At 43.8% G+C, this 21,224-nt stretch overlaps 1 protein-coding gene across 1 annotated transcript in view; it reads left to right on the top strand.

The window, feature by feature from the left end:
• ankfn1b (ankyrin repeat and fibronectin type III domain containing 1b) overlaps positions 1–21,224 on the top strand; it is a gene marked incomplete at both ends in the record, with an annotated part of 101,516 nt that overhangs the window by 68,049 nt on the left and 12,243 nt on the right. Inside the window, 6 exons of the mRNA XM_079234185.1 lie at positions 271–393; positions 14,692–14,911; positions 15,178–15,385; positions 18,920–19,117; positions 19,784–19,897; positions 20,081–20,178. Of these exons, the coding sequence (XP_079090311.1) occupies positions 271–393; positions 14,692–14,911; positions 15,178–15,385; positions 18,920–19,117; positions 19,784–19,897; positions 20,081–20,178 (961 nt within the window). The remainder of the gene's footprint in view (positions 1–270; positions 394–14,691; positions 14,912–15,177; positions 15,386–18,919; positions 19,118–19,783; positions 19,898–20,080; positions 20,179–21,224) is intronic.

Below are 21,224 nucleotides of genomic sequence, written 5' to 3' on the forward strand. Positions count from 1 at the left end.
TGGCTGAACATGTTTTGTTTTTGGCAGATCATTTAATTAGTCCTGTAGATGATAAACCCACAGTATGAATATCGGTCCCCTGTGTGATTTCTTATTAGCAATTATTTTACTGAAAAAAAGGCACTGATATTATTGGCTCCTGAACTTCCATGCAAGAATGTATAAAGGACAGTAGGTATGTCAAAGATTGCCCACGCAATGGCCATGTCTAAACCCGTCCATAGAGTCTTATTTGTCTTCTGATGTGTTTATTTTTGTTCTGTCCCCAAGGTCAGAGTCGGGGATCTCCAAATTTACCCATCGTCTGTCCCTCAAAGAGCGTGTGGCCAAAGCAGAGAAGACTTCCACGGACAGGCCTCCATCCTACAGGAGACGATCGCTCAGTGTGGACTGGTAAGACCAAAGACCATCTCTCAATCTGCTAAATCAAATGTGTTCATGATCCCTGAGGCTGTGATCGTGTGCTCGGCCTTCACTACTTCTTAGATAGTGAAGATTAGAAAAGACGAAGAAGCAGGATTTTGATTTGAATCTTTGAAAGTGAAAACGGGCCTTGCTCTGATTTGTTCGTGTATCAAGGCTGACGTTGATGAGGATTGGGCGGCTGGTGTTTGGGGCAGGGTGCAGAGAGTGGGAGGAGTGGTGATAGGGTTCTGCTCTGACTCTGCGTCTGGGTTTCGTTGAAGAACGCCAAGCAGCTCCAGTGGCGCCGGCTCATCTTGCTCTTGTAACGCTCCAATCCTCAGGCAGCCGATGAAAGGAGTTTGAAAGCTTTCCATCCAGAGGCTGCCTTCCCTTCCCCACCCATGGGACTCCTTCCCAGTCTCCCTTCTTGTTGCACGGCCTCCACTCATTTATCTACCCATCCATCCTGCCGTCTGTCCGTCTGGCATCCCCCCTGAGCTTCCTGCTATGTATTCTTGGCTCTTCCTTTATACTTCTCTCACCATTGGGAAAATAGCCCCAGGTTAAAGCGGATCTTAAACTTCCTTTGCACTTAATTTTGTCAAGTAAAAAATGTCCAAACAGTCACGGGTCTAAACAGTTTCCAGGCTTCTAATTGCTGCGCGGGGACTACAGTAGCTATTCAGTGGAGTTACTTTGCGGTTTGTGGAGCTACAGGTGGGGGATTCTCTGAGGTCCCATCGAATCATGCTAGGGCCCGGTGTGAGGTCTTACGAGGTCTTTTGTCGGCCTTATGAGACCTACCGCGTGGTCTCGGACTGGAGGTGCGATGTGTGGTCCACCAGCAGAAATGTGGTGTTAAATGTATGCGCGTTGGAGTGTATGTGCAGTGTGAGGTCCTTTACTTTAACAGCTTCGTGTTTTTCTCCCATGTTGCTGGAGAGGGGACCTGGCCTTTAAAGTTCAGGCCCTGATTGATGTAGTCTGGTTTTAATGAAACACAGTGGGTAGATTGGACATGCTCATTTACGAGAGGGATGAGGGGGGCTCGGCTACAGCTGGATTCTGACTTTCTCCGCGGCGAGGCGCCGTTACAGGAGTGTGACTGGTCTTTTGTGACATAATAAACAAGGGACCCCAGGAGGAGAGACTCAAGGTTGAGGGCTGAGTCATGCTACTGGGAGGTGAAACAAGGTCGGTCCAGCTCCTGACAAGACCAGCCAGGCTTTTCTGGAATGCACAGTCATCAACATGGTCGACAGGAAACACGTGTGCTAGTAGCGTCTTGAAAACCCTTGAATCAGTTGCATTTTTTGAATTCTTCGACACTTCCAGCACTTCCTGTAGTCTGTCCAAGGAATCTGTATTATTGATTTGCTAACAAGTAATTGTTATCACAGAGACATGTTTTTTCCAAGTAGTGTACTCGTCAAATATATTTTATTGGAATGTGATTGTTAAATGCCACGAGGCCCGGCTAAGTGTTCAGGTAGAAATATCAAGGCTAGTTTGCCATGAGACATTCCCATTCTGTGACTCATTCATGGGCTGTGATTAATTTTGTGAATATCATATGCTGAGAAAGTAGAGTACGGTTGAGATAGAGCTTTAGTAAAAAAAATACCTGTTATCTAAGTACTGTTCAGTGAGTCATCTGTTTCCTGTCACAGAGGCTGTAAAAGCGCTGTAATGTATTTGTCTCTAATGAAAGGGAAATATGTAAATGTAGCGTTATCTACCAATACACACTTTTTAATTCAGGCTAAATGTTTATCTGCACATTGCCCCCCTCTTTTCACACTTTAAATCAAAACTTGTAAGTGTAAAGTTACACAAGGATTATATTAAATACCAAGCTGGAAACCAGCAACCCTCCGCAGTAAACCAGTCTCAGGTGGCTCAACACTTTACTATCTATTTAGTGGACCATTGCCGTTTATGTCGATTCAAGTCAGATACCCAAACAAACTGCGACTATTAAGGGAATTCCTAGCCAAGACAGCCCATATACGAGCTTGAAACAGGAGCCGCTTTGTAGCTTTATCAAAGTCCATGAGAGCTGGCAGGGCTTTGGGAAAATGCGATAATAAAAGATAATGGGAGTGTTATTGTTATTGGTAATCATAGTAAATGGCCTCTAGAGTATGGGTGGAGAATAGAGTAGAAGGAGGGGGTGAGAGGGAGCGCTAGCGGGGAAATAAGAGGGTATTTTCTCCCTCTTAAGATTGCTGAAAAAATATTGATTTTCTTTTTTGGGGAGGGTTTTCTCCAGGAAACCATTAGTATGAATAATTACAATCTGGATCTGTGACGTCTTTGGGTAAAAATGGTGTGAGGTTCGATAGTCCTGAATAAAAAGCAATTTTTACTTCCGGTTCCCGAGAAGCCATTTGAGAACCTTTTCCATTTTACCTTAGCCAGCATCTGATACTACATGTCAATAAGATAAGTGTTTGCATGATGAGAACATTACGTTAAATATCTAAACTAATACACTCGGCCTATAGGTCGGTTTCCCACTGCCGGTTATAATTAATGCCGTGTTTCCCGTGCATGACGTAAACTCGGGAGACATCCAGTAGAGTTTGAGAGTCAATACTGGGGCTATAAAGGGACACTGGTTCTGTTCCAGCACAGGAACAGTAAATAAGTCTTTATTTCCATATCCTCTCATAGTGACAGAGAGGCAGTTCCAGCCCTTTGCCAAAACTCCTGAGTACAATGTAGAGGCAACCATGTATGTCGGCCAAGCAGTTTTTATTTCCCTTAACAGTTCCCCCGCAGTACGCCTGGAGAGGAAACTCTATACATAAGTACTTAAATATCAACGTGTACTAGCAATCGGCACTCAAACCATATCCACTTTATAAATAAATGAAAAAATTAAATTTGAAGTTAGTGCCATACCAGTGAGTATTATTTTGTGATGTGTGTGGTTATGCAGTATGCAATGGAGAGTTTAAACCCTCTACATCCCCTGAAGGCCCCTCTGCTCTGCCTGGTGCCACCCTGTCTTCAGGGATAGCTCGGAGCTGACAGCACTCTCAGGTTGACGTCCTAATTTTGATGCCAGGAGAGAAACCAGCCTCCCCTTCCCGTAGCTGATATATTTACACACACTCAAACAAACACACACACACACACACACACACACACACACACACACACACACACCAAGTGTCTGCATGTCTGATTCTCTCCTTGATATTCATGCTCACACACACACATGAGCAAACACACATTGCAATAGTTAGGACTGTGTTGAGTTGGGGGTGTAAAGGGGGAATGGGGGTTACCGAGTGCTAATCCTTATGAATTGAGCAAAAAGGGAATAAAAAAGAACACGGAGAAATCACCAAAGTCTTTGTGGGAAAAAAAAAGAGGGCAATTCTCAAGGGGCCCGGGTGTAAAGTGGTTTTAGTTGGTTGTAATTTGATTTAATATTCCCCAGTCTTTCTTTTTCATCCTCCTTTCATCCTTTCGATTGTTCTCCTTTCTTCTGAGGCCGAGAGCTGTCAGTTCAAACAAGAGGGGCAAAAGAGGAGGTTATAGAGCCCTATAATTTTTCTTTTTAGACATTCTGCTCAGAACACCCAGTTAAAGATCACGACAGCGGGAAACTGATCCCTGCTTGTGCTGGAATGTCATAATGTTTTACTTCTGCGTGCTGGCTGCATTACAATTACATTATTCTTAGAATAACACCAAGAAGCTTTGACAGACATATACATATAATGGTGTTAAACTGTATTTGAGTAAAATATAGTTCAAGATAAGATGCAATTTTGTTTTTACATTTTTCACAGTTTCACTGAAAATAGATTATAAGTTGCGTAGTTATATGCTATATATACACACATCACATGCAAAAAGGCTATTAGAAATCAGAATTTCTTGTCAGAGTGCAGGTGTTGCTTATTTTATCACCAAAAATATCTACCATTAATTTTCATCAGTAGCTTTCAGTCTTATTTTCAGCCCCAAGACTTGAATTAATGCCTTTTTTTAAGCCAACATGGACTAGAAGTCACTGGAAACCATGTTAATGATCTAAAGCTTTACAACAGCAACGGTACTAAATAGACTTTGTGGTGAGATTGTTTTCTCATCTATTTTTAAGTAGCTCCATGACGAAGACGCTAATTGAAATACGTTTTTATTGACAAATCCTTTCTCTACATATATATGGGGAAGATGTTTCTTCAGAAAAAAAACTGTTTATTTGCGCTGTTTCAGCTGTACTGCTGAGATTGGACTTCAACTGCTTCTTGGCCTGTAATATTAATTTGTTGAGACCGAGCTATTGGCGAGATGAGAGACTATAGATTCCAGTCCACACAAGAGAACAGCATTTCTGCTTCCTTCTCAGCTTTTGGATAGGCCTTTTGGTGTTCTTTCTCTCACACACACACATACCCGTAAACAAACACAGACACATTACACACTCACACAAATGAAGTAGATCAAGTACACAAAGGCACTCATATACATAAAAACGTATGTGCACACTGCAGACATGCATGCACCTTCCCAATATACTGTAGGTCCACACACTCACAAAGTGTCTTCTTGACTCTGGGTGCTATGGGCCGCACTAAGGGAGATTTATGAGGCTGGCTCCCTCTTGTCCTGTGTGTCTCCTACTTGATACTCTGGTTTCCACTCCAAACCTCAACTCAGCACACAGAGAGACAGGGGGTTGGGATGGAGGGCAGAGAGAGAGAGAGAGAGAGAGAGAGAGAGAGAGAGAGAGAGAGAGAGAGAGAGAGGGAGGGGAAGGATAGAATAGGTAAGAAGAGGAGGAGGGAGAGAGTGAGAATAATTGAGAATGAAGTAGATGAAATGGCAGATTGAAAAGATGATGGAGAGAGACAGCTAGAGTGAGTGACGAAGAGCTCTGAAAACTGGACCGTGGAGTTGGAAAGAGAAAGAGAGGTTAGGAAATAAAGAGCATGGGAGACCAAAAAAACAGTTTGTGTGTGTGTTTGTGTGTGTGTGTGTGTGTGTGTGTGTGTGTGTGTGTGTGTGTGTGTGTGTGTGTGTGTGTGTGTGCGCGCAGAGACAGACAGCCAATGGGTCAGAGGGTGAGTGAGGCTCCATGTGTTGCTCATAAGCTGATAAAAGACAACCAAAGCCGGGGAAACTACACCCCTCTGCCTACTTTCTCTGTGTGTGTGAGGGTTGTATTCAGGGTCAGAGGCAGAGAGAAAATCGGCTGGGAACCCATGAGGTTTGTGGTTTAAAACTATTCTTGAGAAAATGGTTTACAGATTGAGATAGGAAGCTCAGGTAGTACAGACCGCTAGACCCACGTCAGTGTACTCAACAATAGGTCAGAAGTGCTGTGAGAGCCAGCAAGGAGTTTTACTTACTCACTTACTGGTGTCAGCCAGAGAAATCAGCTGACAATGTTTCCCCAGTTTACCTCACCCAATAAGATTCTGCGGCAACCTTTGTTAACTCAAATTGTTGCCATCAGAATTTAAAACTTTTCGTGCCTGTGTCTGAATGACATGACCCGCCTCCACCTGGACAACTTCAGTTTTTCATCAGAACAAGCTACAGAGTGGGGCCAGATTTGGGTCCATGAGGCTCATTGTTCTTTGGTTTCTAGACTCCTTCCATAAGAAATAGCCATGTCACAATGGACCATGAATGAATTTGTATTAAGTTATGGGCGTGTGAGTGTACATGTGTATAATGTTTGTGGGCATGTGAGCTTCCATCGCCTACATGTCCACCATCCCGTTTTGTTTTGCACACTGCTGGACCATGTGGGGTGAAACAAAGAGAGAGGCCTACACTATACACTATAAACATCGGTCGTCCCCACCTCGCTGGTCGAGCAACATTTGCTGTTTTCCCAAGTGCCACATACGGAGGATCTGCACGCTGGAGAAACTCAGCCGAACAAGTCCGAAGAAATACAAGTCAATCGCAAACAAAGTAAACTCAAGTCAGGCTTTCATCTGGACAGAGATAGGTCATAGTGTGTTTCTTTGTAACCTTGTTTGTTTGTTTTAAGTGTAGTAAGTAAACTGTACAAATCCCCTACCTCTTGTGTCCTTTGGTAGCTTGCTTTCCTGTCTTCATGGTTTTCCCTCCTTTTTTCTTGTTGTATTGGTCTCGTCAGCTTGCTCTGTTCCCTTGTGTTTCTTCCACCAATCAGCTTTCAGCCGGCCCTCGCGTCTGCCCACCTGTGTCTTGTCTGATAAGTTGTTGATACATCTGCTATGTTCCCGCTATTATCCCTTGTGCACTTGTCAGATTTACCTGGTCCAGTTGACTTTTTGCCCCACCGTGACTAATAATGCTGAGCTTTGTCGTGTTCAGATCGGTCACCACAAATAATGTCGAGAGACTGTAGCGATTTTTCCTCACTTAAATGACCAATGATGACCAATGATGACCAATGATGTTGAGGCTGCCAAACCTGAGTTCGCCAGTCAAGTTTCTGTGTGATAAAGTTGCATTTACTGTACTTTACTGCTGCTGAGAGGATTTACTTTGTGTTTCCCTTTCAAACTAACACACACACACACACACACACACACATACACACACACACACACATACACACGCTGTTACGCTTATTTCATACACACGTGGTGTGTTAAGCGCGGCCTCCATTGTGCGCTGAATTCCTCAGTTTAAATAATCAGGGCCACGTCGCCATTAAGTCTGACGCGGCAAAGTCATTTATGTGACTATGTCCGCCATCTCTCTTTCTCTCTCTTTTTCTCTCTTTTTCTCTCTTTTTCTCCCTTCTCCCCCTTCAATACACGCACACTCCCCTCACCACGTGACTGCTTATTGCTTCTAGGTAGTATGCTTTCATAATTGTATAAAAGATAGTTCGATTTATATTATTGATATTTATCAGTATTGTTGAAGTAAATGAACTATTTTTAATAAACTATTTTAAGAAGCGGTTTTCTGTGATTATTCTGTGCATAGGTGTTGTAATACCTGGTAGCTATAGTCTGTGCTTGAATTCAACCCTTCACCGTTTACTCTAAATGTGGAATACCATAAGTATTTATATTTTGGTTATTGGTCCTTAATCCCAGGGTGGTGCCCCGTTATTAATATATATTAATAATCCTATAGATATTAATAATTGTATAAAAAATTACATTGTATACTTGATAACAACTATACCCGCTCCTACCAATTCCCAACAACAGACACACACACACACACACACACACACACACACACACACACACACACACACTTGTCAGATGAGTTTGTGTTATCATGAAGGAGCAGGCTGCCACTCTTTCCACTCTCACAAGCATCCATCCATCTATCCTAATCAGGAGCGCACATATTTGTGTGTGAGAATGCACGTTATCCTTTTTACAAAGGATTTATCAAAGTCAGGAGGCTAAACCCCCCCCCACCCAACCACCTCCCTCCATCCCTATCCCAGATAAACAGCCGTGGGACTTTAAACATGGCGCCCGGCCGGCGTGTGACTGAGAGAATGGGCCAACTGGTGGCTTCAGTGGCCAGGGGTCGCCCCCGCCCCTCTCCCTGGCTGGGTGGGTGGCATATGGCGGCCCAGGCAGGGACCCCTTTGGTGTGACACACACACACACATACACACACACACACACACTCTGAGAGACACACAGAAGGCCTGGAGCCACCCAGGCTGGGCCCACGATCGCCGTGGGAGACATGGTGTCACCAAGCCTCTGACAGAGGAGGGGTTGTGTGTATGTTTGTGTGTGTGTCTGTGTGTGTGTGTGTATGTGTGTGTGTGTGTGTGTGTGTGTGTGTGTGTGTGTGTGTGTGTGTGTGTGTGTGTGTGTGTGTGTGTGATCCCACCTTGGAAGCACCCGCCCCCACTCCTGAGAACGTCGGCCGCTGTCCGCCACCATATCCCCATGGTGACTCCGCTGTTGTCCCTGCTCATCAAAATTAGAGAGATTTACCTCTGCATGCACACACAGCACATGCACACACACAGAGCCAACAGGTGGCAGGCCTTGCTCGGCACAGCGGGCCCACTTCAAAGGTTAAACATACACAGGACCGCCCACTCTTTCTCTGCCATTCTCCCAAGGGAGAAGGAGGAGAGAGAAAGTGTGGAGAAGAGGACAAGATAAAAGGGGAGATAGAAAAAGGACTGTAAATAGTCGCAAGATAAAGCACAGTGGGAGCATGCAGTATTCTGTAGCGTTTATACCTGGTCCAGAGTTTGTTCCGACTCCCCAATTATACACACAGCTCACACTTCAAAGTGGCTCCGTATGAATTGAAAGCATACGTAAAAAACGAATGCCTTCAGGGTTTTCCACTTCAGTTACTTTTTGACTAACTGTGACTAACAGCAGATGTGAACACGCCAACATGAGTACCAGGGATCTTAGCACAGACTTAAGCACATCACAGTCAACCAATGTTCTGGGATTTTGGGGAGAGGACAAAGCTAACGGCAAATAAATATCACCTCAGAACAACAGTGATATGGAGAGCATGATTTCGGCACACGCAGCTTATCAAAAAAGAAGGACGTTGAGGCTATGGTGGACAGTATATTACCAGAAACGGGTGGCACAGTGCAACAATATTGTCGAGATGTAAATCTGGTGTAAACAACAGCTTTATCCTGTCTGGCATCAGTTGTGCTGTCTGCTGCCTGTGATGCAAAAGGCTGGTTGATGTTTTCTCAGCACTCAGCTGCTTGCTATCAAAGGAACACCATTTAATACCACAGTCCATGTAAACAGCTGATTGGGTACATTGTGTTGAGGGCAGTCTACCACTATTCAAAAGCACAACTGGCAGCACAACATTAATACAGTCGTGCACACCATTGATACAAAAGTCTCATCCATATAATATGAGCCCTAAGAGCCGAAGGGGTGACTCTGATTGTCTGAAATCTCTACACAGGGTTGTGTATGTTTTCATGTGTGTATGTCTGCATTTGTTGTGTTGCCATCACAACTTAGTTTACATGAGGGGCTGCAGGTCACAGTGGTTGACATAGATGGCCTGATTCTGCCTATAAGCTGATAAGAGCCAAACAGAGGGGATAGCTATATGAATTCTAGTAATACCCCCATCTCTCCCTTTCCCTCTCCCTCTCCCTGTCCCTCTGTGCGTCCAGCAGCCTGCCTGCTTCCAGCCTGTCTGGTGCCAAGACTCAGATTTCAGAATTTCCTTCTACAAGCCACATTTAGAGCAGCCAGCGTACTTTGTGTGTGTGTGTGTGTGTGTGTGTGTGTGTGTGTGTGTGTGTGTGTGTGTGTGTGTGTGTGTGTGTGTGTGTGTGTGTGTGTGTGTGTGTGTGTGTGTGTGTGTGTGTGCAAGTAACTTTCTCCTCTCACTGTCTGCCTCTCTGACTCCCACCACCCTGTTTTCTGCGAGCACTGTCCCTCTGGTGCCGCTCTTTGCCTTTTCTTCATCTCTCTCTCTCTCTCTCTCTCTCTCTCTCTCTCTCTCTCTCTCTCTCTCTCTCTCTCTCTCTCTCTACCCATCAACTGAGCTCCAGTTCTTTGTTTATTTTGTGGGACTTGAACTATGCAGACAAACGATACAATACATGCCAACTAATATAAATGGTCATTTGTGCCTGTGTGTAATAAACACGATTAGACACACACTAACATACAACAGAGATTTATGTGTTCTCGCGGCAGTAAACTAGCCACTGGTGAGAATTCTGGTTGTGTGTGTGTGTGTGTGTGTGTGTGTGTGTGTGTGTGTGTGTGTGTGTGTGTGTGTCTGTGTGTGTGTGTGTGTGTGTGTGTGTGTGTGTCAGCACACAGCTGACCTACAGTAAGAGACCTTGTGACACACCGTGATGGGATAGCATAGGATGGAGTTGGGTAAGGAGATGGAGCATAGGCAAGAGTGGAGGTGGTGTTATGAAAGAAAAGAGAATTGAGAATTAAACTGATTAAAACAGGTTTTGACCAAGAGCATTGATGTAAATAGTTTCTTCTGCACAGCTCCATGCTCTGAAGGTCTTTGGAACAAATATAACTATGTAGTTATCTAAACATGGTTGCATTGTGTGCTTTAGTTACTTTAACATAAATGTATTGTCGTGCCTCACTATCAAAATATCCTAATATGTGCTGCCGTTGTTATTTTGGTCAGCAGTCCATGTAATGTCTTTCTGTGGCACGTACGTGCTCATGCTCATATGCACACACACACACACACACACACACACACACACACACACACACACACACACACACACACACACACACACACACATGCCTGTAGGTATACCACTGCAACAAAACGTGCTTTGGTGTGGGTGGGTGTTGTGAAGACATTTTCTATTGTTTATAGTTTAGATTAAAGTTATCTATATTTGTAGAAGCTCTGGTCAGAACATATTTTCTGCTCACATGCTCACATGCAAGTTCCCATTTCTGCACTACCCAGTAGGGCCGAACAATGAAATGATTTAAAATAGTAATTTCAGTTTTATGTCATGTCATTCTTACCTGAATGACATGGGTCAGGTGTCTAATGGCTGTGGATGATGTCATTGCTTTGTTAGCTCACCAAGATACTTAGATGTGCATTTGGGAATCAAATCTTATTAACAGCTGAGTCCGACGTGTGTGTGTGTGTGCGTGTGTGTGTGTGTGTGTGTGTGTGTGTGTGTGTGTGTGTGTGTGTGTGTGTGTGTGTGGTCACGCCTGTACTGTTTAGATTGTGTAATTTATATGTTGCAACATAAACTGAGCCATCAGACTAAGCAACATTTTCTACTCTACTGCCTTTTTTCAGTTTTCAGATTTGCTTTGAAGGTTTTCTGAGATTTCCCTCTGTACAAAACTGTTATGAGCTGTTATGCGCATACTTGCGGCTGCTTTTTAGCTCACACAAACATCTCGGAAATTCTGCAAGGTGGGAATTATTATTTGTTTTTTACATTTTCTTAAGTCAGAGGTTTTTCCTCATCTGACTTTACAGCAGTAATTGTCTGGACTCTGTCTGCATTTTATTTGTAGTCTTTGTTTACATGTGACTCACTGTCTGGAGGACTAAGCTGTTTGTGTAAACAAGCCGATACAACTAATAAAGCGAATGCTGTGTGTATGTGTGTTTGGGGGTGTTGATTGTTTTTTCGGTACTGATGCAGTCTCACTGCAGACTGGGTGTATTTGATGTGGGATTGATCGAGGGCCAAACATGAAGCCTGGCTTTTGGAAGAGACTTTGGTTTCCCAGAACAACTGCTTCCTGTTTCCCAAACCTGGTAAAAGTGTAGGAAATTGTGTGGCATAGACTTAGTGTGTGTGTATGTGAGATATCTTTGAGCTTTTGACTCTCTCCTCATTTATTCACGTTATTGTAACAGTACTAGACCCTATTTTTTGATACTAGCATTGTTTTCAGCAACAGATATTCAATTTATTTGCATTCTATAATTACCTCTCTACATAGTATTAATCATAAGTGGTGGACTCCGCCATTCCGGATTCAAATTGCCTCCCCTAAACACAAAGGATTCACAGGAAACGATGCATGCATGTAATCCATTAGCACTCTACTAAACGCCGCATCAGTGCTGTATAAAACCAAACATTTGCTATCGATGCCAGTTCACATTAAAAGCACTCACTAGCGAAACATGGGGTGACTTTTATTGTGATCAGTCACAGGAAACCTAGGCTGATGTCCATCAAATGTCTCTACAAGACATGGTCACTGTCAGCATTTATTGACAACAGATTGTGACTGCAATTATGGCCACTGATTAGATAAGGTGTCAAAAGTATAACGTTATCATAAGGGTCATCAACTCACAGTATGGATAAATGTGTGACTGTAATTTAGTGTTAAAATCGTCGTATTAATTGCTCTTCACCCCACATTCCCGTTCTGTCTGATACATTCTGTTTGATTGCGTCGTGTGTTTTCTCTCTTTTTTTAATGTAATTATTGTCTCACGTGTAGGATGCAGCATCTCTTTGAAAGTAAAGACACACACGCCATGTTACACACTCTCTAATGTCGTCACAGAGTAATAGGGCACCATCCTGCCGACAGAAAAAAGTTGTCTGTTCCATCTCAGGCAAATAACAATAAGCCCGGGGCCAGATTCCAATGGGCTTTTTCTTTGAAATGGGATACCGACACGCGTTACAAATATATCTCTTGTTTTATCTTCCGGGCCAGGCCCATGGAAAAATTATTCCAAATACCTGCCGCGCTTTATCTGGAACCCTGGAATAGGTTATGCCCAGCCGGGAACACGAGGATGTCTAAAATAAGGCCTCTATTACGGGATGGAGTGGAGATGGATGGGACGGAGCGGGAAGGGATGGGGATCGCGGGTATTTTAGGTGTATCGGCCCTGTGAAAAAGGGCTTGTTGCGGGGGCTTGGAGCTGCTTTAAAGTCTACTATGTTGGCTGACCGTCAGCTGTTGTACAAACTGCATGTGTTGGGGCAGGGATTTTGTGTGTGGGGGGCGGGGGGCTCATGCGTCCATAGCAGAGCAGGAGTATAAATAAAGTTTTTCCTACAGATGTTCTCACCTTGACAAATCTGTTTTTGGCCTTCGTGATACTTCTTGGCAAACGGCCTGATGGACCAACGTAACTCAACCTTTATTTACTCTCCTCCACCTCTCCCTGCCCATCGCTTTTTAAGAACAACATTTACATCTGCGGTATTAAACTGATGATGTTTTCTAGAGTGACTGATAACTAGCAAGCATTTTCCAAGGACTCGAACAGGAAACGTGTCACAAGACAAATGTTGACTGCTGTAGGGATTCACATTGTGGACGTTTGTTTCCTGGAAAAATTTTCCCGAAAAATGCCAAAAGATGTCACAGCTCCCATTCAAATCAAATATATTAAACATCTTTATCTCTTAGTTTTGAAATATAAATGTCTTAAAAATGGTTGTACGACCTATTTACTCAATTGACTTTCAGTTCACATCGAAATCTTTTTACTTTTCAAGAACCGGTATTAAAATGAATTGAGTATGGATGTTTCAAGTGGGTTCGTAATGCTAGAATGGAAGATCAGAAATATTTTTTTATTGTCAAACTGCAATAAAAAGATGATTCAGAGTAGAATCAAGGTAAGAAGAGAGCCGTTAGGGACAAAGGAGCGGGTGAAGAAAGAAATGCGGGAGATGATGGTGAGGGAAATGAGAGGCAACAAGTAGATAAGGGCAATGAGTGAAAGGTCAAGAGCCAAGGGAAGGAACAGAGCAATGAAACAGAGAGGGGGAGAGACAATAGGAAGGGAAACAAGTTCACAAGATGTTCAGAGACGAGAGAGAGGGAAAGAAGGAAAGAAAGCTGTTGAAAGTGCGTCCTTGAGGAATTCATTTATCTCCCTGCCTGTGTCCGTTGGGACCCGTCACAGAGTCTGTCACCATCGCCTGCTGATATTTCCTTCAGCAGTCAAGGGTGTGTGAACGCCACGTACCAGACTCACCCTAGAAACTCACTGTCATCTGCATAGTTCCCATGGCAGAATGGAGAGGGGCGGCATAGTCGCCATACCAGAGAAGCCAAGACAGCAGTGGCAAGAGATGCTGATCTTTTGAAACAAATCAGAAAGATATGACATTACAGAGCAGCAAACCGGCTACCAGGCTGGCATCACCAGTGCAGCATGACTCATATGGCATCTGTGACTGGGAACTGATAATGCCAGCATGGTGCCCATCTGGCAGATCAGTGTAATGTATCACAATGCCATAGATCACTGGTTCTCAGCCAGGTGTTTGAACCTCCTTCCCAGGGGGTTGAAGATCATTTTCTGAGTTGTGATAACAATGGGAAACACTATGAAAGATGTTTGTATGTCAACATTTTGTTTCTGATAATCAAAATAGCTCAAATGGCAAACTAAGTATTTGGTCAGCTGTTCAACGTTCTCCATATAAACCTTGTGGCTGTTGACATTTCTCCGCTTTAAAATGCCATATGGACAGGCTCTGCCATACATATTGTTATATCAACACTCGGCATTAATTGTGTTTCAACAATTCATATGTAGAGCTGATATATAGTACAATATGAGTCATGTAAGACACTAATGCTTTGGCGCTTAAACCAGTTTTGCCAAATTGAGCCCAATGAATTCCTGGTGCTGTTTTCCAGAGCCAGAATCTAAACCTTAGCATTTGTCTTTGAGTGCCGTGTTCTTCTCTCGGGGTGTAAGCTCTCTGGTTTTTAGAAGTACTGTGCCCATGCTTTGTGTGAAAAGGCCATAGTTCGCTCTTTTCTCTCGCTTGCAGTATCCCTCCTGTCTCTCACCCATCCATCTCTCCTCCAGGGCTGACTCTGCCAAGATGACGCAGCCCATGAGGGGCGACCAGGCCCACCAGCCGGCCCCAACCCGCAAGTCGGCCAGCCTGTCCTCGCCAAGCGCGGCTCGCCGCCTATACCGCAACTTGTCTGGAAAGTTCCGTGTGGGCACCAACCCCCCTGCCCTGGAGGACAGTGTGGTGTCAGGACGGGGAGGAGACAAGGAGAGGCTGCGCAAAACCACCATAGTAAGTCAGAGAGAGACATGGAAGGAAAAAATAATAAGCCCAGGAATATTGTAGTCTAAAAATATTCTGAGAAAACATATAGACTTGGAAAGTAAGAGAACCTCAGGTAGTATAATCCTGCACCCGGCCATCTCACTATTGTAGAGCAAGACAGAAAATACGTCCTATATGTGGATATGGTTGTGTGCAGGAAGAGTAATACAAGCTGACATGCCCGAGGTCAGAACATAAGCTTTTTTTAAACGTTTGCTTTCTTTGTATTACAGTTCCAGAGTAATGAGGCGTTGTTTGAGGCAGTAGAGCACCAGGAGTTGGACCTGGTACAGCTGCTTCTGTCCCAGTACAGTCTGGAAGAGCTGGACCACAACACCCCAAACAGTGAGGGCCTCCTGCCCCTCGATATCGCTATCATGACCAACAACGTGCCCATGGCCAAGCTGCTACTGCGAGCTGGTGCGAAGGAGAGCCCCCACTGTGAGTAGAGGAACCAACGCAGTCACATGGGGATCATTTCACTGGGACGAATCAAAACTACAGAGCTCGAGACGTAATCTGCTTCGTTCACTTGCTGTGTAGTTGCATCGGATCTGGCAATCACGCAGATAGTAGCACACTGTAGTATCATGACACTATGATGCAGTGGCGGGCCGTGGATTGTCTACCTGCACCGCTAGTTTAACCGGCTTTTCTACCGTAGAGAGAAACAGAGGTGAAATCTGATTGGACAAGAGCGTTAAGCAGAGCGCTTAAGCAGCCAGAAACTGAGGAACAGACAAGTCAGGAGCTGAGTAATGAGAAAATAAACTAATAGGGAAAAATAAGTATAATACATGTAGTGTATTTGTGAAAAACAATTAAATTAGAAAATAGCTATAACTTTGTGATTCGGTTTAGGCCAGCAGAGAAGGCTTAGCAGGCCCTGACGGCCCGCCACTGCCATAATGTGTTGCAAGTCACAAACACCCACTTGTTGGAGTGTGTTCACTTTCTGTGACTGAAAGGGAGGTCGAAAAAGTTGCCAAAAGCTACTATTAAGCCTCTTACAGTCTATAAGAGCAAAGATAATTATAACATTAAATTGATTCAAGTAGCTCTATTCATCTTTTTTCTGTAAGAAATATCCAAGATCTCAGGGGTTGCCACAATGTCTTTAAAAAGAGCAATGCTTCAGTGCTTCAGTGCTTCAGTCGTATTTTTCCTCGTAAACTTTGACAGCTCTTTACTTTAGTTCGGATGTTGGCTGGCCTACAGATGATTCATACCATAGCAAATGCTACCTTGGCTTTAAACAGGAAGCAAGTTGATTTGCCCGATTCTTTCACCAATCAATTCTCGTGTGATATATAGAAAAGCCAACGGTAGTTGTACAACTTATGACGCCAGCGAGGTCCCAAACCACAACTGTCACCTCCTGACAGATCTGTTATCGTTCTTTTCCAATGTAGATTTCCATCTCTAGCATGGCTCATAACTGATACCAGACAGAGTTTGTTTGGGCGTCAACAGACTCTTGAATGGGATTCAACTGTCAATGTGGACGTCGGCTGCCACCGAAGCCACCGCAGGTGTTGTCCAAAGCAACGACGCACACACAACGCAAAGCACAATCTCTCATTGTGCATACCAGTAACGCATTTGTCCACTTGCTTCAGACAAACACACACACACACACACACACACACACACACACACACACACACACACACACATCTCTTTCTGTTCTGTGAAGGCAGAGAAAACATATTAAAGGCGATGAAGGGGTGGTTACCATGATGTAATATTAGTCATCTTCATAAGCGCTTTTCACTGTCTGTGATCCGCTGAGCCTCCGCTCCCTTCCTCTGTTAATGATTAGAACTCGCCAGTGAGGCTCCGAGGCTGTTTGTGTTTGTAGTTGCGCGCACACACACACACACACACACACACACACACACACACACACACACACACACACACACACAGACACACACACACTTCTCCAGAGCTGAGCCAGGCGTCTTATAAAGGTATCATTAAATTGAAAACACTTGAATGGAAAGTGATGTTTACTGAAGTTTGCTCTTTGATTGTGCTCTCTCTCCAGAACTCAAATAACTCATGAGAGAGTGTGAGTTGTGTGTGTACACAGGACTGAAACACAAAGAAAGAGAGAGAACAACAGCCCATAAGGAAAGTAAAGGCTTCTATTTTCATAAGCACCTACTAATCAAACTCCATCTGAGGAGAATTTACATCAAAGTCGCTGCAGATTTTTCCATTAGCTTTGAAAGGAATTGACTCTGATGCTTATTGATATTGACATGCTTGACTACACAGTGTGTGGTTACCAGAGAGACAAAGGCAGACGAAAACTATCAAACAAATTCTCCAAAGCAACTTCATATTCACATTATAAATCCCTCGGTGGCTTTCAAAAGGACAAAGACACTTTAATGTGCTGTAGAGAATCCCAGCCTTGATGGGAAATAAGGACAAATCAAGACACACGTACACACTTGTGACAGCATCTGAACCGGTCTCTATCCCTGCAAGGGCTGGAAATGTAAATCAAAATTTAACAGATAGTTCCATCTGTCCCAGATTATAAATTCAAGGATCTCTCAGTAATAATCCCAAATTTAAGTACTGACCCTAACCCCCGACCCTGGCATTGCCTGTTTTCTAAGTGACAGTCAGCCTCTAAGTCTTCACACAACAGGCTGAAGAGAACAACAAAACTGACACCCAGAAGAGACACTCAGATTCAAAGAGAAGCTCACAGCCACTGAGGAGACACCGCAGAATTAAACACCCAGATGGACATTTTGACACGGGGCTTTAAACTTACTGTCAACAGTGGAATCTAACGCTCAACAGTGGAATCTACAATGAACAAACACAGACCGCACAGACTAAACACAGACACACACCAGTCCCAAACACTCCCAGACTGACCAGCCACCAAAGAAGTACAGTACAGTGTGCTACTGTCTTGTTTTACCTTAGCAGCTGTACATTACCTGATATATTCTTTTATTAAAGGGAATCTGTCCACGTTGGAATCTTTTGATTTCTGTGTTATGCCACCACCAGCCACTATCACTAACTACACAGTCATGATTTTAATAATTCCACTAAATTTCATTAAGGATTGTGGGAGATAAATGAAAACTACCTTTTTTTTGCAGCTATGTGCAGCTATAGTGATTTTTGTTTGGTTTAAGTAAACATCATTGTTCACATTTTAGTAACACCCAAGCTGCTCTCAGAAAAACATTCCTCTGATGGAGGCTGTGTGAGGCTGTGGCATATGAATATAAATAGATGACTTATGCACATTTTTCCACAAGTTTGCAGAAAAATAGTTTTACAATGGCCGTTTAAAATGATGCGTATGCATGTTCCCACCATTTTGCGTTCCCTTAAAACCGCCAAAGAAGAATACTCCTCCCTTTCTTGCCCCTCTCACTTTCATTGCCACATTTTGTGTCATTTTCTAGGTGATGTCATTCCTAAAGAGGGACTGCTCAGTTAAATGAAGTTTATTGAGGAATTTGCCAGCATTTTGGCAAACAAAGACATTAAAAAAGAGTCCCCGCAAAAGCAATTTCACTTGCTTTTGTAGGCCACTTTTGCAGGCCACTGTAATATCGGTATAGCCATGTGCACTTGATCAAAGTAAAACCAACAAAATATTTACGTCTCTAATTATGTTAGTAAATGATTTTGTGATGAACACATGCTTTGTTCCTCAAAACATCCACATGGCTACGACAAAAAAGTGATGTTTTTCTGAAATAGTTTTCACAGTATTTTGCATTACGATTGGAATCATGGTTGAAAAAAGAGCCCACTCAAATGTACTGTCCATCATTGCTTAGCTTTGAGCTGCTTTTCTGCATATCAAAGTAGGTTTGAATTATTGGAGTCCCTTTAACACGTGCCTAAGGGTGATACAACTCTCCAATTAATACAGTATGCATGTGTTGACCTTTCTCTCTCTCACTGTCTCCCACGCGTGTTTCTTAGTTGTGAGTCTGGAGGGCCGAGCAGTGCATTTGGCCACCTTGGTGCAGGAGGCCGAGCAGCGGGTTTCGGAGCTTCAGGCCCAGGTTCAGAGCGAGGGTCCTGGTGATCTGAAGGGATCTGACCGGGAGAGGCAACTAAAGGCCTGGGAGTGGAGGCTCCGGCTCTTCCGACGCATGCAGACAGGCTTCGAACATGCTAGTAAGGCTGGGAAGACGTGAAGTCTCATACGAGCGGTCGTCTTTGGTTTTCATTTTTGCTCCTTTTTTCTCTGCTGGCATTCTGTCTGGGCCAAGTTAATGGCTTCCACGCTGGAAAGCATAGCACACGACTGAGTGTGTGAGTGTGTGTGTGTGCGCAAACACAACACGCCTGTATTCCTGCTTTAATTCTTTATAGGGATTTCATGACACGCTTAGTGGCAGGGTAGACAGCCACCCCCGAAAGTAGACTCACTCACACGCACACACTCCTCCCTTCCATCTAAATTCGCACTTTGATGCAAAAAAGCTCGTCCTCTCGTTGTTATTCTATGTCAAAATGATGTTTGTGTAGTTAAAATCAATGACATCCTCGCTTCTTCTCAGTTTCGACTGAATCAACATTCATTTGTGAAGATAGTAGATTCCATTACTGACTATAGCCCTACTTGACACTTTAAACTTTTCCCATTTCTGAAACTGAGCAATGCCTTGTGCAACAGACCAGGAGGACTAAATGATGTCATTACTGTCAGCTGCCAGTTGCATGGGCTCGCTCCATTATAATGGTAATAATACGCAGTGACAGGTTGTGTGTTTGCTTGTGTTTACCTGCCTGTCTCTCCACTTCTTTACCTGCCACCTTTCTGTCTGTCTTCCTCCACAGGCCCTCCAGACGCCCCGAGTGCAGTTCACCTGTCTGTCAGCAGCAGCACCAGCCTAAGGGTGGACCTCCAGGAACCTCTCTGTGTCAACTCTGCCGTGGTTACCAAGTACAAAGGTCAGCCACCGTGCTCGTCCCACCGCTTCATTCAGAACCATTTTCTCAATATCACAATATGTAAAGCTCTGGTGTTGGATGAGATGCAGATGACAAGCATTTTTATTTACCAATTTATTTTCTCTTAAGGTGTATATTGAAGTAAAATAAATATGTTCTGTTTTTGTTTGCATGTATTTGCAGTGAGCTGGAGCAGTGCTCCTTCATTAAGTCCTCTGCTAGGGGAGATGGTGCTGGAGGACACCACTCTGCTACAGTTCAACATCACTGGACTCACCTCTGTAAGTCTCCACTATATAATTGACATTCTGAACCGTTATTCAGTATCACGATTCAATCAGTAGGAATCCGAAAGAATCCAAAATACAGTAAATCTGCTGTCAAAAGGTAACACTGGGAGCTGCTGCACTAAAAATACATTAGAGACTTGTTTTGAGCGTTTAGATTCATGTTTTTCTATCCTCCCCTGCACATGCCATTTTTGTATGAACCTATTGTCCTGTAGTCCTATTTTCTCTTCTTCCACTTCAGTCCCTAGGCACTACCAGATAAGAAGAATTCAATCATGTATTATCTGTTACTTTATGTGTGACACAGAGCTACACAAGGAAGCACTAAGCTCTAGCTTTTCCAGCTGTTGCTACTCACTGATTTAAAATGTAGAAGCTATTCATCCACACGAAGTCCTCTGATTTTATTAACATGCAAGATTTGCTTCGGTCACATATGAAGGCATTTCCCAAGTGACTCTTCTTTTATTACAGACATCCAACTCCACACAAGTTTCAGTCACCATCAATCCTAAATGATGGGTCAGGGGGAGACTTATGGCCCTGCTAAAAAACACAATTGGAAAACACAGTTTATTTGTTATTTGTTGAAAGTCTTGGCTGCTGACCATTCATAAGCAACAGTTGCCAAACAGCCTCCAAAATGATGGAAGGAGCAGCTTGGTAGCCTGCCACCTGATTTATGTTTGGCATTTTTAAGCGGGCATGTAGACAAATGGACACTCCACTGGTTGTTTGTTATTGTGTGAGAGAAACCCCTTCCCCCCTTAAAGACCCCTGCTGCCAGCCAAAGCTCACTCCTGTCACATGACAGGGGTCAAGGCGAGGTCAGGAAGTGTCGGCGGTTGGTTTGATTGATCTGGCTGAGAAAGGAGAGACAGAGGCCTGCTGTCTGCAGACTGGGCACCGAAACAGACAGAGCCATCACACACACACACACTGAAATGACGACAGACAGCGACCTAGCAGGAGACAAACAGATGCACTGAATCATACACATACATATGTATATGGTGCCTTAACTGTCATGTGTCCTG

The sequence above is a fragment of the Taurulus bubalis genome (assembly GCF_910589615.1).
Source record: "Taurulus bubalis genome assembly, chromosome: 2".
NCBI lineage: Eukaryota > Metazoa > Chordata > Actinopteri > Perciformes > Cottidae > Taurulus > Taurulus bubalis.